This window comes from Natator depressus, chromosome 7, assembly GCF_965152275.1.
Source record: "Natator depressus isolate rNatDep1 chromosome 7, rNatDep2.hap1, whole genome shotgun sequence".
Lineage (NCBI taxonomy): Eukaryota > Metazoa > Chordata > Testudines > Cheloniidae > Natator > Natator depressus.
In genome coordinates, this window is record NC_134240.1 from 31,271,794 (window position 1) to 31,290,439 (window position 18,646).

The following is an 18,646-nucleotide window of genomic DNA, read 5'->3' on the forward strand; positions in this document are numbered from 1 at the left end:
ACAACAGACACTTAATGCAGGTGGCAACCTGCAAAGTTATTAAGCCAACTCGTCACCTTCTGCAATTTTAACCTGTGGTATTAAGGGACTATTTGCTGGGAAGCACATGCCTTACAAGAAGTTCAGCATAAGCATCCCAAGTGGCCATACTTCCATTTTATGGTGTGAATCAGCACCACTCAGCAGTTATTTTTTGGCCAAACCATGGAGATATTTTGCTAACACAGGGGAAGAGTGTATTCTTCTCACCCATCACTGGTAATTTTTTTTTTGATTGACCCAGCGCCACCTGAGAGCCATGAGTTTTCCAGAACTTCTGGACCGCATTGGCGGCATGGGACGCTTCCAAGTCATACAGGTGGCATTCCTGGCCATCCCGCTCTTAATGCTGGCCAGCCATAACCTCCTGCAGAACTTCACTGCTGGGATCCCAGAGCATCACTGTCAAGTGCGTGTCATGACCAACTACACCCATCGTGTCAATCTCACAGCCAGCCTACAGGCTGAAGATCTGCTCCGGGTCTCCATTCCCATGGACAAGAGCCAGAAGCTGGAGAAGTGCAGGCGGTTTGTCACCCCCCAGTGGCAGCTCCTAAACCCAAATGCCACAAGCACCAACACCATAGAGCTGGATACCGAGCCGTGTATAGATGGGTGGACCTATGACAAGAGCCTGTTCACCTACACCATTATAACTGAGGTGAGAGAGACCTGACTCTGCTATAGCCTAGGCAGTGCTGTCATAGGGAGGCAGTGTGGATCAGTGCCTAGGGCACTGGGCTGAGAGAGGAGGAGACCCAGATTTTATTCCCAGCTCTGCTACTGATCTACTGTGGGCAAATCGCATCCCCTCTGTTTCCTCTCCCATCCTTTGTCTATTTAGAATGTAAGCCTCTCTAAATATGTGGGTATAGCACACTGGGGCCATGATCTTGGTCAGGGTCTGTGCAGTGCTTGGCACAATGGAGTCCTTATCTCAGCTGGGGTCTGGGCAGCACCTGGCACAGTTGGGCCCCAGATCTCCTTTGGGATCTATATGTGCTATGCTAATACAACACAGTAGCTTGTAGACTGTTACGTTGCACTGGGCTCTCTATATACACACACAGTGAGAGACAGTCCCTCCACCAAATCTCTTACTGTTGTGATCTGGCAGACTGATTTTCCCCCTTGACACAGGTATAACTGACCGCACAAGGTAGTAGCATTGCCACCTCTGAGGTACAATAAAATGGGAGGTCCAAGATGATCCTGAGCCCATAAAACTGGCAGGGTGCACTGAATACCCAGACAGATTTCCCAGGGCAGCTATCTCAGAAAAGGGATGACCCAGGAATACCTGGATGGGTGGCAACGCTACAAGGTACAGGGCAAGGGGAACCACACCCACTGTTCGTACTGTAACAGGTTTGCTGACTAACCAGTATGGATTTCCCCATCCCTCCATACACACACTTGACTCTATGGGTTCTCTGTACACCAATTTTACTGGTGGGTGTCCACTTCAGAGCCTGATTTCTAGGGCTCAGATTTTCAGGGTGGGGGGTGTGAATAGCCCCTTGATAACCCATCCCTGTGAGAAGGCCAATAAAAATGCTCCACTCCCAGCTCCCCAGCATAGGGGGTATTGCCTGACTGCATTGAGCTCTGCTTCCTAAGGGCATCAGGAGGAAGAGTGGAAGTCGGAGCAGCTCCCAGGCCACTCTACACATACCCCAGGGGCTAAGTAGGGTCCAGAAATGGGGAGCACAGTGTGGGTTAAAGCCACCTCTTCCCATCTCTGTGTCTGCCTGGAGTGAAATATCGAGACCCGGGGATCAAAGTATCCTCTCTACAGACCAGACTACAGCATGTCCAACCTCCCCTCCCTGCCACCCATAGGCACGTCCAAAAAATTCCAGCTCAGGCAATGTGTGCCCTGAAATCTTCCTGGTCTCACTGGTCTCTGTTTTCTCCCCCCGGCCCCCTGCAGTGGGATTTGGTGTGTGAGTCCAGGACACTCCAGCAAATGGCTCAGTCGCTCTACATGGCTGGCGTGCTGGTGGGGTCAGCTGTGTTTGGAGGCCTCGCGGACAGGTGAGATGGTGAGGCTGTGACTCCTAACTCCACACGCTCTCATGTTGCTAATATGAGCTGGAGCCACATCAACCCCAGCTCCAAAAACATGTCACAATGATTATGTACCTACTGCCTGCAGGTCAGGACTGTGTAGTGGGCCTGGGGAGGGATTGCTGGGACTGCTGCAGGTCACAACTGATACGAATTGGCAGAGAGAATAGGGTTAAGATTGGGGGGCATCACAGAGCTGGGGGAGGGGAGGCCAGGGCTGGAACAGCAGGAGGGTTTGAGGGGCATCGGCAGAAGTGCACTGGGATAATGTCACACATTCAAATTAATTCCTAACCCTGAATTTTGGTTCAAGCACTCTCCATTGCAAACAGTGCTTAGAGACAGCTGAGATCACCAAAGCAGGAGTAATGGGTGCTATATGGTGCAATCATACCAGCCTCCAAATTCCCTGCCCCAGACTAGCTTCCTGATTTCTCCTCCCCCCGCATTAACTCCGTTCTCTGTGCTGCAGGTTTGGCCGGAGAGCCCTCCTGATCTGGTGCTACCTGCAAATGGGGGTCACAGGCATCTGTGCTGCTTTCTCCCCCAACTTCACCATCTACTGCATCTTCCGCTTCCTCACCGGCATGGCCATTTCTGGGATCTCGGTCAACTCTGTCTCGCTGTGTAAGTAGGCGCTTCAGGTCTGAATGATACCAGCAGACTAAGAAGCAGAGGCAAGTTACTCTCCCGGCAATCTTATAACAGTGCCTCTGATAGCACCGGACACCTGGTGTCTGCTCCTAGGAGAACCAGGACAGAACAAAATTCACCCAGGGTAGTGGGCCCAGCACAAGCGTATGCACCACTTCAGCCTGCCCAGAGCTGGGAGTCCTGACACTCAGCCCTCTTCACCTGCTCTAACCCACACAACACACGCCGCTAACAGAGCCAGTGATGGAACCCTGGAGTCCTGACTCCCGGCCCTGCTCCTGTTCTAACCCACTAGACCCTATTCCTCCACCCAGAGCTGGGAATGGAACCCAGGAGTCCTGGCTATTAATCCCAGATAACGTTGTGCGTGTGTGTGTGTGGACTCTGGAGTCAGAACCAGTGACCTCCAGAGCTAAAACTTACAAACAGCTACAGCTTGAGCTAATGCTCCGTCCTTAGCTCATCCTAGACTCATATCCTCTGCAACGCGTGCACAGAGTGGGGAGGGGACCTGCACTGCATACTGACCCAGTGGGTCACATGTTTTCTCTACTCAGGCATAGAGTGGATCCCTACCAATGTTCGGGCCATTGTGGGTACCATCAATGGATACTCCTACACTACTGGGCAATTCATTCTGGCTGGGGTGGCCTATGCTATCCCAGATTGGCGCTGGCTACAGCTCACCGTCTCCCTGCCTTTCTTTGTCTTCTTTCTTTACTCCTGGTACGTATGTTGATCAATAGCTTGAATTATTTCCGCCAGCTCTTTCCCCCATTTCTAGGTGTGTAATGCACCTCTTGGATAGAAGACCACTTAAGTCCTTCTTTAGTCTTGCTAACTCCCAGTCACTTCCCTGCTCTAACCACTAGACACTCCCAGGAGTCCTGAATCCCATCATTCTAACCAGACAGTCCCCCACTCTCCTCCCAGACCCAGGAATAGAAACCAGGAGTCCTGACACCCACTTCCTTTTCTCTCCTCTAACTGCTAGACACAACTTCCCTTCAAGAGCCAAAGGAGTTCAGTCTAGTGGCTAGAGCAGGGGTAGGGGCTGGGAGTCAGGACTCCTGGATTCTACTCCCAGCTCTAAGAGAGAAGTGTAACTGAGAATCAAAGCTATTGTCTTGGCTTCGTCTTGTTGGCAGGTTGTTTGTAGAGTCTGCCCGCTGGCTGGTGATATCAGGAAAACCAGAACGGGCAGTGAAAAGGTTGAGAAAGGTTGCCAGGATCAATGGGAAAATGGAAGAAGGAGAAAAACTCAGCACTGAGGTAAAGAATCCATAGAGGCCTTTATGGTCCCATAGACAAATCAGGTGGTCCAAACTGGGGTTAAAATGCAGGTGGGAAGTCCATGCCCTTTCCACAAAATAAGCTCTGCCTATAAGTCCTTAAAATGATTGTTCACATCTCTCCAAGCTATTGTTTCAGGCTCTCTACAAACTCAGGCAGGCATTTGCACCCAGGTCATGCTTTCAAGATCTTCTTTGCAAACACAACAGCTGAAACTTACTTGAAAAGAAAAGAATTAATGCAAAATTTGTGGAGAACAGGAAAGCAGCGTGGGAGGGGTGTTCCTACGATGTACCACCACAGACTGGACTGATCCAGACCCTGGGTCCAGCGCATGGTGACAGGCTTCTACAAAGTTGTAGCATGAAGTTTGGAGCTAGTGTATTCTGTTCTGGTCACCCTCTCATAAAGTGATGTGGCAGTAATCTGTGATGTGGCAGTAATTTGAGATGGAATCAGAGCCTGGCCAGACTCATAGCAATAAATTGGGACTATGGCTGGTGGACAATGTTCCAACAGAACAGTAATCCATCAGACAATGCTGATTTGATTAAATGGAAACATTTCATGGGAACTTATTGATGGCGTCAAAATTTTCATAAAAAATTATCAAAATTTTTTTTAAGGTCAAAAGTACTACATTTTGTCTAGAGCAGTGGTTCCCAAACTCATTCCGCCGCTTGTGCAGGGAAAGCCCCTGGCGGGCCGGGCCGGTTTGTTTACCTGCCGCGTCCGCAGGTTCGGCCGATCGCGGCTCCCACTGGCCGCGGTTCGCTGCTCCAGGCCAATGGGAGCCGCTGGAAGCGGCGGCCAGTATGTCCTTCGGTCCACACCACTTCCAGCAGCTCCCACTGGCCTGGAGCAGTGAACCGCGGCCACTGGGAGCCGCAATCAGCCGAACCTGCAGACGCTGCAGGTAAACAAACCAGCCCAGCCCACCAGGGGCTTTCCCTGCACAAACGGTGGAACGAGTTTGGGAACCACTGGTCTATAATATAAATAAATATAAATAAAATATAATATAGGCAGGCCTGCTAGCACCATTTATTATTAAGGTTGCCTGACACTTCCCATTATAAGATCGTGTTTTCAGTTGCCTATAACTTTCCCAAACAATAACTGCTCAAGCTAAAATTTTCCATGCTGGGTGTCTGCCTCAGGCTGAATATTTTTGGAAAATATTATATATTATTATGTTATACATATAAAAGTCAAAATGGTGAAGTCAAAATACCTTACCAAAATGTTTTGTTCTGATGAGCTTGTTTTTATATTTCTCAAATGAATTTTTTTTTTTTAATTCTGTGCCAGTGGCAATTTTGACTTTTTGTTCTAATTTGGGATGAAAGGAAATTTCAAAATGTTGGAACTTCACACAGAATGGACGTTCCGAGTTTCAACCAGCTCTAACTGGGATTATTTAGTGTGGAGAGGAGGAAAATAAGAAGGAACACGATAGACAGTCAGACAGCTAGATGCAGAACAATGACTGGGATGGAGACTGGGAACATTTGTTCCCAGAATGGAAGACTAAGGTGATGCAATGCCGTCAACGCTTGTAATTTTATTGTGAGTCTTGTGGTATCTGATGCCCTGGACTCCTGGAGAGAGGTCATTCTGTGACAATCTCTGTTTTCATTTTAAAAAAAAGTAACTTTCTAGTACTCATAGTTGTTGAGAAAAGCTTGAAAACGTGACCGAAGTGTCTTTTAAAGTTTCAAAAACAGAAAGCACATAAAAATAACCCAACATTTATTATATATTTAAAATTTTGTGGTTTTTAAGACAATCTCAGGATTTTTGAGGAGAGGGTAAACCATGATTTTTGAAGATTTGGGGTTGATGAGACTAGTTGCTGAAATGTAAAGACTGCACATTTGAAACTGATAAGAGTAAATACTTTCCCACAAATAACTTCCTTTGGAATTCACTGCTACAAGATACAAACATAGCAGGATTCAGGAAACGATCAGACATTTATACGGATAAGGAGAAAATCCAAAGGAAGGATTTAATAAAAAATAAGCAAGTGTTTTGGAAGGGATGTAAACTATTCATTTAAACTCCCTATATGGCCCTATCACCTCATGAGCACCTCACACTCTTGAATGTATTTACCCTCACAGCTTGCCCATGAAGCAAGGGAGCACTATTATCCCCATTGTAGATATGGGGAACTGAGTCACGGAGAGGCTAAGTGACTAGCCCAGGGTCATACAGGAAATTTGTGGTACAGCAGGAAATTAAACCCGTCATCTAAATTCTAGGCGAGTGCCCAGACCACTAGACCATCCTTCCCATCAATCTGAATGCTGCAGGGCATGCGCTGATCTCTAATTAGTGAGGGTTAGGAGGCCCTTGTCCATGGGGACAGGTTACAACATAACTAAAAGGTTTCTTGTCAGATGCTGGAAGAACCCACTGGTCTGACCCAGTCAGGGGATACCTGTGTCTCTAAGCCAGGGGTCGGCAACTGTTGGCCCGCGGCCCATCAGGGTAATCTGCTGGTGGAACACGAGACATTTTTTTATGTTGACTGTCCACAGGCATGGCCCCCCGCAGCTACCAGTGGCTGCGGTTCACCGTTCCTGGCCAATGGGAGCTGCAGGAAGTGGCAGCCAGCACGTCCCTGCGGCCACTGAGAGGTGTGGGGGGCCGTGCCTGCGGACAGTCAATGTAAACAAAATGTCTCGTGGCCCGCCACCATATTACCCTGATGGGCTGCGGGCCAACAGTTGCTGACCCCTGCCCTAAGCTATCAGTGGACAGCTGAATTGTCAGCTGGGAAGTGTGCTTGAAATTATTAGGCCAGATTCCCGAATGTTGTAAATCTGCCATCACTCCACTGGAGTCAAAGGGGCCAGATCCCCAGCTGATGTAAATTGACCATTGCTCCAAGGCAGTCACTGGGGTCAGATCTCCAGATGGTGTAAACTGACTGTTGCTCCATTAGAGTCAATGGGGCCAGATAGCCAGCTGGTGTAAATGGGCATAGCTCCATCAAGGCAATGATTCTATGCCAATTACACCAGCTGAGGATCTGGCCCTGTAGGTAGAGGAATCCAAACCTTCAGTCTGGGTCAGCCTTATTTGAGCAGTGCTGTGAACTTCATACACAACTGTATTAACTAGCACTTGTCCCTGCTATTCATTGCTTCGTTCTCACGGGTACCATTTGCAGCAAACTCTCTTCTCCATCTAGGTCTTGAAATCCAACATGCAGAAGGAACTGTCCTCAGCCAAATCTAGCCATACCATCACGGACCTGGTACGCACAACCACCATGCGCAAAATCTCCTTCGGAGTCTCCTGCATATGGCAAGTGGGCTCTTTCATTTTGCTGAGGCAAAGATATTGAAGCATAAGGAGCCTGCTCTTCTACTGGTGTAAATGAGCACAGCACCCAGCCAACACTGGGGACCCCCCAACGTTGGGCGCTACACAGACCCCGACTAACTTCAGGGTCCAGTGTGCCAAGCGCTGCACAGACTTAGTGAGAGACACTCCCTGCCCTGAAGAGCTGACAGTTTAAATAGACAAAGGGGTGAGAGGAGAATGAAAGTGAGGAAGAGACTTACCACAGTTAACACAGCAGGTCAGTGGCAGATCTGGGAATGGTACCAAGATGTCCTGACCTCCAGTCTGCTGCTCTAAACCACACCCCTTCTGCATCTTTAGACAAACCACTTCTGAACCCCACCTGGACAATGAAGATAACAAGGTCTATAGATGAAATGCAGTTGTCTAAGTGCTATGTACTACAGCGCAAATACAAGGAGTCAAGATTTACCTATATGTATAGGGACCTACCAAATTCATGGCCATGAAAAACGCATCATGGACCGTGAAATCTGGTGTGTGTCCCCCCCGCCCCATGAAATCTGGTCTTTTGTGTGCTTTTACCCTATACTATATAGATTTGTTTCTCAAATTGGGGGTCCTGACCCAAAAGAGAGTTTCAGGGGGGTTGCAAGGTTATTTTAGGGGGTATTATGGTATTGCCACCCTTACTTCTACACTGCCTTCAGAGCTGGGTGGCTGGAGAGGGGCGGCTTTTGGCTGGGCGCCCAGCTCTGAAGACAGTGCCCCACCAGCAGCAGTCCAGAAGTAAGGACCGTGCCATTCCACCCTTACTTCTGCGCTGCTGCCTTCAGAGCTGGGTGGCAGGAGAGTGGCAGCTGCTGACTGAGGGCCCAGCTCTGCAGGCAGCAATGCAGAAGTAAGGGTGGCAATACCATACCAGGCCATCCTTACTTCTGTGCTTCTGCTGGCGACAGCTCTGCCTTCAGAGCTGGAATCCCAGCCCGCAGCCACCACTCTCCAGCTGCCCAGCTCTGAAGGCAGCGCTGCCGTCAGCAGCAGCACAGAAGTAAAAGTAGCAGTACCACAACGCCCCCTACAATAACCTTGCGACCCCCCCCCCAACTCCTTTCTGGGTCAGGAGCCCTACACTTACAACACCATGAAATTTCAGATTTAAATAGCTGAAATAATGAAATTTATTATTTTTAAAATCCTATGATCGTGAAATTGACCAAAATGGACCTTGAATTTGGTAGGGACCTAGATATGTATTAACATTAGGCCTGGTCAGCATTTTTTTGTCAAAACTGTTTTTCAGCAGAAAATTGGAGTTTTGATTAAACAAATGTTTTTTGCAAAAAGTGTCGGCTCCCTGCAAAAAAATTCCATTTTTCATAGAAAAAACTAAACACTCAAACTGCAAAATATTTCAATATTTAAATTCTGACATGTTACTGCAGTGCCTCATGGGGGTTGTAGTTTGGGTGCTTCACGCCTCTGTTGTACTCTATGGCAGTGGTCTCCAAAGTGAGGTGTGTGCACACCAGGGGGTCCACAAGACCATCCCTGGGGGTGCGCGGCAGGAGGAGCGCCGCCGAAGAAGCACTGCCAGCACGGCGGCAACAGGGCTCCTGGACCTTTGATTCTTCGGAAACACGCCGGCGGAAGCTCGGCTCTCCCCGCTCCGTCTTCGGCGGCATGCCAGCGGCAGCTCTTCTTTTTCTTTTTTTTCTTTTTTTTTTTTTTTGGTTCCCCACAGCTGGCCCTGGGGGTGCATGATTCAAAAAGTTTGGAGACCACTGCTCTATGGGACCGGCTCCCTGGCTGGACTACATCTCCCAGGGTACATCTCAGCCAGGGACTTCCATGATGCACTGCCTCCCCTTTTCAAGAGGGAGGATGATGGTGCATCATAGGAGATGTAGTCCAACCTGAGAGTCCGGCCCATAGAAGAGAATGGGAGCATCAGGCACCCAAACTACAGTCCCCATGAGACATCACAGCAGCATTTCCAAACAGAAATATTTATGTTTTGGCCAAAATATTTTGGTATTCAAATCTTCACCACAAATTTTCAGTGGAAAATATAGATAACATTGTTCTTTTAATTTTCATCAAAAAAAATTGTGGCTACCCCTCCCAATTTTCTGACCAGCTCTAATCCATGGTCGTATCATCCATCCATCTCAGGTTCTCCACCAGCTTTTCCTATTACGGCTTGGCCATGGACCTGCAGAACTTCAATGTCAATATCTACTTGACCCAGCTGATCTTTGGAGCAGTTGATTTTCCAGCCAAGTTCATCTCAGTCCTCACCATCATTTTCATTGGACGCCGTTTCTCCCAGGCCTTTTCCTTGGTCCTTGCCGGACTGTGCATCCTAGCTAATATTTTTGTGTCACAAGGTGAGAGAGGATTTGCTCATTATGGGATGGCATAAAGGATTTTCAAGGGTTCAGTAGCTCAAGGGACCCTTGTATAAATCTCCCACAGCTAGAGATGGGGGACAGACAAGGTGGACCAGTGCTGTGCGGTAGTATGAAAATTCTGTCTTAGGTGCCCAGTTGGTGTGTCTTGATCACATGCTTGGGGGTCCAATTAAAATCCAGATTTTCGGTCAGGAAAGAATTTCCCCCCAGATCACAATAGCAGGGACCTTAGGGGTTTTTCCTCTTTCTTTGCAGCGGGGGGGAGAGGGGGGGGAGGGGGGCGGTCACCTACCTACTGGGATCATCTGGGCCTTTTTCAGCGTAACCAATAGCCTGCAAAGACATCGGTGGCCCCTCAGTCTCTCATGTCCTTGGCCTGGGGCACACAACAGTTCCATTCTCTCAAAACTAAAATGCTTTGGTTTAACATAGGGCGGTAATGGGATGAAATTTAATGGCCTGTGACATGCAGGAGGTCAGACCAGATGATCAAATGGTCCCTTCTGGCTTTAAACTTTATGAAACTATGAAAATGTCCGAGCAGGAGAGCATTTGCTTAACCATGGAACAGTGGGCTGGATCCTTAGCTGATATAAATCAGCATAGTTCAACTGCAGTATATCCCACACTAACACAATGTGGTTCTCTATCCCATTCTAGTTGGCTGGACCATACATAGGAGTTTATGTATCTAGTCATCTTCCCAGCTTATAGCAGCTGAGGATCTGACCCATAGATTGAAGGCCAGAAGAGGAAGGCAGTGTGGTCTGGTGAACAAACCACTAGACTGCGACTCTGAAGACTTAGGTTCTATTCATTGCTCTACCACTGGCCTGCAGGGTGACCTTGAGCAAGTCACTTCTCCTCTATGTGCCTCAGTTTCCCCATAATTAAAATGGGGGTAATGACACTGACCTCCTTTATAAAGAGCTTTGAGATTTACCAATGCAAAGCATTAAATAAGAGTTAAGCATCATCATCTAATCTGACCTCCTGTATAACACGGGCCAGAGAATCTCACTAGTAATTCTTGCGTCAAGCCCATATCTGATGGTTGAGCTAGTATTTTTTAGAAATATGTTCATTGAATTTAAAGATTTAAATGTGAGCCTTATTTCTAGTTGAAATCTGTCTAGCATCAACTTTCAGCCACTCGATTTCATTCTGCCTTTGTCTGGTAGATTGAAGAGCCCTCTGCATTAGAAATCACCTTGCTGTGTAGGTATTTATAGACTATGATCAAGCCATCCCAGAACCATCCAATGGATAATCTAAATAGATGGAGCTCCTGGAAATCTCTCACTGTAAGACAGGTTTTCCAGACCTCAAATCTCTTCTCTGCACCCTCTCCAATTTTTCAACTTCCTTTTTAAAGTGTGGACTAGAACTGGACACAGTGAAGCAGATTTTCAGCTGGCATCAAGCAGCCTAGCTCCGTGGTCTTCAGCAGCTGAGGATCCGGGCTGGTGGTGGTGTTATAATTATTTTTATTGCAGTAATACCTAAAGACCTCAAATGAGATCAGGGCCCTATTGTGCTAGGGGCTGTACAGACACACTAGGGCATGGACCATCACTTGCAAAGAGCTTACAATCTAAATAGCCAAGTGAGACAAAGTTTGGGAGGGCAAACAGAAACAGAGAGGTGAAGTGACTTGCCTAAGATCACACAGCAGAGCTGAGAACAGAACCCAGGTATCCTGCCTCCAAGCCCATTGGATCACCCAACCTTGTTTAGGGTGGCCCCACCAACACCATACGCAGAGGTCATCTCACTTCTTTACTGCTGATCATGAGAATCACTGGTCTATAGTCAGAATTCCTGTAATAACTGAGAGACAAGGTGGGTGAGGTAATATCTTTCACTGGACCAACTTCTGTTGGCAAGAGAGACAAGCAGAAACTGGTCCAATAAAAGCTATTACCTCACCTACCTTGTCTCTCTAATATCCTGGGACTGACACGGCTACACCAACACTGCATGTAATAATTCCTAAGTCACTCCTGACTTAGGCTGAAATGCCCTATTTTTCCCTCTCCCCAGAACTGCAGACCCTGCGCATGGTCTTCGCTGTGATCGGAAAAGGATCCCTGGCTGCATCATTTAACTGTGCCTACATATTTTCTGGAGAGCTGTTCCCAACGGTGATCAGGTATCTAGAAGCCAGCACCAGACCCCACTGCTGCCTAGGAAGCCCTATCAGCAAACTGTGACCTTGGCTGCACTCTATGGAACTTGTTTGATGACTTGCAAAGTGTTGGGAATTCAGACATCACAGAGCTGACTTGTGCTCTCGGAGTGAAATGTACCCCTGCACAGGGCCCGTACAAGCCCTCCATGCCACTTGAGGCCTCAGAGATAGAGTTCTAGCTATCGGTCCCATACATACTCTTTTCTTTCTCTCGTTGTCTGTACTCTTATCTAGCTCTATCAGTAGAGTTACACCAGTTTAAGTGAGAGAAGTGAATCACAATTTTCATTGTAGCCTCCATTTCAGTCATCCCTGCATCCTATGCTCAGACCACATCTTCTTTTTATGGGGGAAATTCCCTCTGAAATACACATTTAAAGGGCCAGATCCCCAGCTGGTGTAAATTGGTATCGCTCCATTGGCGTCAATGAGGCCAAATCCCCAGCAGGTGTAAATGAGCATTGCTCCAGTGGAGTCGACAAGGCCAGATGCCCAGCTGGTGTAAATTGACCGTAGCTCCACTGGAGTCAATGATTCAAATCCAGAGCTGGTGTAACTCAGCATTGTTCCATTGGAATCAATGGGATCAGTGGCCCAGCTGGTGTAAATTGGCCATAGTTTCTTTGGAGTCAATGGTTCAAATCCAAAGCTAGTGTGTCACTCCATTTACACCAGCTGGGGCTCTGGCCCAATATACCAAGCTCAGACGGGTACTTTTTATGGCTGTTGCAGGCAGACTGGGCTGGGACTAGGCAGCACCATGGCTCGTCTTGGCAGCATCATGGCTCCACTTGTTCTGCTGACTGGTGAATTCTTCCCATCCCTGCCCCTGATTATCTATGGATCTGCCCCTATCCTCTCCGGCATCGCAACCGGCCTACTGCCAGAGACACACAACGTGCCATTGCCCGAGACCATAGACGAAGTGGAAAGACAGTAAGTGGCATTTGTGTAATTAACCAGAATAAAAAAAGACATTGCTCGGAAACCTGGAAGTTGTTTTCGATCTGTGTGTTCCAAACAGGAACAGATATTTCACTGTTCTCAACATTTTTTCACCATTTGTATAGAAATATTTCATTTTTCCACCTCCAATTTAGTCATTTTGTCTTCCCGTTTCTCTCTTGCCACTGAAAGTGGGAGGAAAGGGGGGGAAATTGGTTTCAGCTTCATCAAAAATCCCAGGAAAATTTTTAAAAATCATTATTTGGTTTTGTTAAAAAAATAATTAAAATGAATTTCTTTCAGCTTTGGGGTTTATCAAAAATAAAGAGAAATTTTCAGAAAGAAATTAAAATATTTTGGTTTTGGGTTCCTAAAAGAAAAGTGGAAAATTTCAAGAAAAATGAACATTTTTCATATTCAGGATTTGTCAAAAATAAACCCCTTAAAATTTTTTTGGGGGAAAAATAAACTTTTTCGTTTTGGGTTTTGTAAAAATAAATAAAAAAATCAAACACCCTGGAACTTTTTTTAAAAAAAAAACCAACAAAAATCTGCATTAGCTTTGAGCATCTGTTTTAAATTAATCACTTCTCTTGGTGATTCTGCAAACACTGATATTTATTTATTTTTCTTCTTTTTTTTTATTAAGATCAAAACATACAATCAAGGATGAACTACAAATGAATATCCTCCTACATTCCACATAGCCAGATCCAGCCAAACAAGTGAGCTAAGGAGAGAAAAATGAAGAATGTTTTTTAGCTTTATTATTCTATTCCTGCTGGAAGTATTTATACAGCGTGACTGGCTAGAAAGCAAAAGGAGAACATGTCCCAACTGCTCTGCACAGCATCTCCCTCTAGTTCAACACCCCACATAGCTCACTGCAAGAATCCAACACACGCTGCCAATATGGGTCATGGTCTGTCATTGCCTGTGTAACCACACTGTCCATTGAATTGAGTGTATATGGGAAGGGGCTAGTGATGTGGTCTAATGTTCATAGATAGAGTAGTCTGAGTGCAGTACGTACATTAAGAGGTTTTGTTACCCAGCACTGCTTTGAAAAGGCTCCATTAAAGGCCAGGCCCCAGCTGGAGTGAGTGGAGCTCTGCTGATTTACACCAGTTGAAGATCTAGCCCATTATTTCATAAAATAGGGTAGGGATGAAGACTTATAACCTGAAGCACAAACAGGTGAAGGAACCTGCTGAACCTCACACAGCAAAGCTTGTGGCATAGTTAGGAAGAGAACCCAGGAGTCCTAGTGCTGCACCGTACCCCAGCTCCAAGCACAAGACCCTATTCCCCTCCCAGAGCCAGCAAAATCCAAGTCCTCCCTCCTTTTGCCATTAGACCCCATTCTCCTTCCAGAGGACAACTCAGGAGTCCTGGCCCTCAGCTCTAACTCACTAGACAATATTCTGCACCTAGGAACAGCAAACTTTTTGCCTCATGATAGGAGGAGAAAACAGAATAGAAGCACATGAGGAAAAAACAGGCACATCTCAAACTTCCCAGGACAGATATTCCCACATAGTGATTTACTGGTGAGATTCTCATTAAATGGTTGCATCTCACTATATCCTGTTCACTGCTCATTTCTCCAGCTTTGCTCAACTGTAACTACCTTCTTCTATTTCATAAGGCACCCTTGCTTTGCTATCACTATTTGTATTTCAATTGTGTCAAGGGGCCCCCCACTGCGATCAGGGCCCCATTCTGACAGGTGCTGCACAAACAGCTAGCGAGAGACAGTCTGTGCCCCAAAGACCTTGCAATCTAAATAGAAAAAGGAATTATTATTATCTCCATTTTACAGATAGGGAAACTTAGGCACAGAGAAATCAAGTTACTGCCTCTTTCTATGTGTTTGCGTAGCACAATGAAGTTCCAGTCTCAGTTGTTCAACAGGTGCTACCATACTACAAATAATAATTGGCAAATTCACCACATCTTGCACCAGCAGAGAGCTGGGTAAGATGCATTCCAGCTCTAACATCTGTGGTCCAGATCTTTAGCTGGTGCCAATCAACATAGCTCTGTTGAAGCCAATGGAGCTGCACTGATTTACACCAGCTGAGGATCTGGCCCATGTAGGATTCCGTGAACATAAATTTGCTTTTCTACAGGACTTTGTGCTGCTTGTTAATAATGAAACTGTTATCCTTTTGTGACCTGAGCAGTTAAGCAATTTTTGGGGTCCTGCAAGTTGTTTCCATTAGGAGGAGCAACTGATGGAGTCAGGTATTTCTTTTATGCAATCCTGCTTATGTATGAAGTATGCAGTAAGTCCTGTTTCCCAGAACACAGTAGGAATCAAACAACAGGAGGCAGTTTCTTGCTCACAGTTCTGTGACTCTCTGTACCTCGGGGAAACGCCCTACACCCTCATGTTCATCTTTATAAAATGATTGTGTGATATCCAATGCAACGTTTGTCATGTTGGGTATCTTTGGAAGGCTCATGATGCACTGAGCATGGTCGTTATAATAATGATTACAGTAACATTACAGTAATGCTATAGGTTATAATTTCATGTATATAGTTATGAGGCTGAAAATGTATCCTCATGGCTTAAAGCAAGCCCAGGCAAAAACTCTCCAAGAACAGAGAGGCAGTTCACACCTCATCAGGGCAGATATGGGACAAACCCAGCCCAGCCTCACAGGAACAAAGGACACTGGCCTAGCCAGCAACAAAAGAATCTGTTAGACTCTTGAGGGAGTCACCCCGTCCTTCCTTTGGTCAGTTTGGAACTGTGATGAGGTAATGCTCATCTGATTCTGAAGGGGGGGACAAAGCCAAGAAGGAAGAAAGGACATGATAAAAGGGAGAGACATTTGCCACGCTCTCTCTCTCTCTTCCACCTACATCTACAGACACCACCACCACCAAGCGACCGAAGCGCTGATCAAAAGGGAGACCCTGGCTGAAGAGCAACCAGCCAGCCTGTGGTGAGAAGCATCTAAGTTTGTAGGGACACTGAAAGTGTTAAGATCAACTTAGAATGTGTTTTGCTTTTATTTCATTTGACCAAATCTGACTTGTTATGCTTTGACTTATAATCACTTAAAATCTATCTTTATAGTTAATAAATTTGTTTGTTTATTCTACCTGAATCAGTGTGTTTTGTTTGAAGTGTCAGAGGCTCCTAGGGTTGTGTCTGGGACTGGAGATATTGGCTAGTGTCATTCAGTTGCAAGTAGCTAAGAGCAGCTTACATGCCAGAGGCTGTGCATGAACATCGTGGGAATAGGGGTTCTCACAGCAGAGCAGGGTAAGGCTGGCTCCCAGAGTCAAGGATTGGAGTGACCTAGCAGATCACTGGTCCGGATAACACCAGAGGGAAATGTCACAAGTTCCAAGCCTCTTTCCGACCAGCACTTAGCCCAAAAGCTCTCACTCTCTTAGCTTTTTCTCAGAGAGATGCTACCAGTTTTTCTGTGGCTGTGTCTTTGGTTTTCTGCTGCTTCTCTCTCCCACGCAAACACAGTTCCCCAAATAATGCCCAAGTCCCTGTGTTTGCTGTATCAATCCCTAGGGAAACTTCTAGGGCCACATGATTCAGCTTCTACTCGAGCCTTACCATATATCTGTGTTTTGGATGGTGGTTTCTATTGTTTCAGCTGCCTGGTTCCTTAAAGGAGCTCCATTGCTTTTTACACTTATCCTGAGTGAAAGACAGTTATTACATTCACCAGCTTCAACTAGTTTTAACCCTACCCATAAATAAACTTATATGCTTAACAAAAAATGGAGGGAAAAGGATTGTATGTGAAAAGTGAAAATTTTTAACAAAAGGTTAAAAATATGGGAAAGGACCTATCTATTGTAACAAAGGAATATTATTGCAAAATCCTGAGCTAAATAAAGGCGTTTATGTTGCAGTTTAATATATTTTCTTGCAGTGAAAAATGCTGTACAATTTCAGAAGCCCAGTCTTGTATTCTGAAAAGAGATCTTGGTTTTGGTCCTTGCAACTTGGACTGCAAGAGACAAGAGTAAAGGAAAAGCTCCTATTAAAATAACAACTTGCAAAGATACAGCTCACCTTACCAAAGGATCACAAAGCACTTCACAAACTGATCTGGATTTTCATCCCCCTATTTTCATGGATGAGGCAAAAAGTTATTTACTGAAAGATCTCAGGGTGAATCCTTGACAGAGATGGGAAAATAACCTAAGGGTTCTAGTTGCTTGTCTCTTGCACTAACCACTAGACTCCGCTTCCCCATCTAGAGCTGAGAATAGAACTCAGGAGTCCTAAATCCCGGCCCACATCACCACTCTGCTCCAATCGCTAGACTCCACCACTCCAACGAAGGCCTGGAACAGAACTCAGGAGTCCTTCCTCCCAGCCCCCTGCTCTAACCAGTAGAACAGACAATGCATTACCCCCTGCCACATGCACTGGATGCAACTTCTGCACTACTAGGAAAGAGACTGTTTTGTAACTTACAGCACCTCTGAATGTGGCCCAATGGGAAAAAGAGAAGAGAAAAGGAGGATGAAATGGGACAAAGTAGCCTAGGGACATACAAGCTACAGTTGGCCAGATTCCCAGCTGGTGCAAATCAGTGTAATTCCACTGGAGTCAATGGGCCCAGATCCCCAGCTGGTATAAACTGGCATAGTTTCCTCATCTTCAAGGGAGTGATTCCAAATTACAGCAGCTGAGGATCTGGCTCTTCACTGGGATGTTCAGTTTATGCAAGCAACCAGCTTCTACAGCCAGCTGATGCCTCAATGACTAGCATGAGCTGAGCGGATCACTGCAGGACCCCCACATGCTGGCAGTGCTACAGAGACTGCTGGCATGGCCTGTCGCCTCATTATTTTCATGTCAGCAGCCCAGAATTGCCTGCTCCGGTGTGAAAACCTCTTCTGTTTTCTGGCCAGCAACATTTACATTCATTCTTTTCAGTTTGCACTGGGACAGGGTGAATGTACTAAGCTTGCTTTCAAACCCATTAACACTGCAATATTATTTCATGTACATCTATTTCTCTCTCCATAGCTTTTCCATAGATACATAGATTTTTTTTCCTTTAAAAAATGAAAAAGTTTAGTGAAAAATTCCATGTTGTTAAAAAGCCATTGTGCATGAGGAAGAGAAGTTGTCACGTGGAAAATTTTTAAGGTCTAACAGGAAGATCAATATAATTGTGCCCTTTTTGCAAATGGGGAAACTGAGGCACAGCAAGATTAAATGACTTGCCCAAAGCTACCCAATAGGTCAGAGCTGGAAGCAGAACCAAGCTCTCCTGAATCCCTGAGCAGTGCTCTATCCAGCTGAGCACATCCCCAGCATTATTATAGTGTTCTGATAAGACTGTTAGCTTGCAGGAAACCTGTTTTGCCTTGTTAGAAGGTTTCAAATGTCTTCTTGTTCTGAAACAAGCCCCTGGCTCTCGAACGTTCATCCCACATCTGTTTCTCTGGCATCATTTTTGTTCTACCGGCAAGCATCCTCATACCAGGAACTGCAGGAAAGGCACCATATTTACATTCCCCAGTCATAATGTTCTGCTCCAGGTCCCGGCTGCATGGTGGGATCATGTTAGCTCTTGTTTATTAATTTGCTAAGTGGGGGTTCTCCTAACTGGGTCATTAAAGGGGCACTCAAGGTTTGCCTGCTGGGCTTTTGATGCCGTTATTGGGCCAAGGGCAAAGAGGTTGCAAGTTCTAATGAGAGAAATTGAGCAAGTCCCACCTCCTT

At 46.2% G+C, this 18,646-nt stretch overlaps 1 protein-coding gene across 1 annotated transcript; it reads left to right on the forward strand.

Moving 5' to 3' along the window:
- The first annotated feature begins 298 nt into the window (after nucleotides 1–298).
- LOC141990582 (solute carrier family 22 member 6-A-like) lies at nucleotides 299–13,631 on the forward strand. Its single transcript, XM_074957935.1, has 10 exons — nucleotides 299–700; nucleotides 1,973–2,076; nucleotides 2,582–2,736; nucleotides 3,321–3,489; nucleotides 3,912–4,035; nucleotides 7,259–7,374; nucleotides 9,550–9,764; nucleotides 11,832–11,940; nucleotides 12,712–12,915; nucleotides 13,574–13,631. The coding sequence occupies exons 1-10, from the start codon at nucleotides 299–301 to the stop codon at nucleotides 13,629–13,631; spliced, it is 1,656 nt and encodes a 551-aa protein (XP_074814036.1).
- Nucleotides 13,632–18,646: the final 5,015 nt, after the last annotated feature.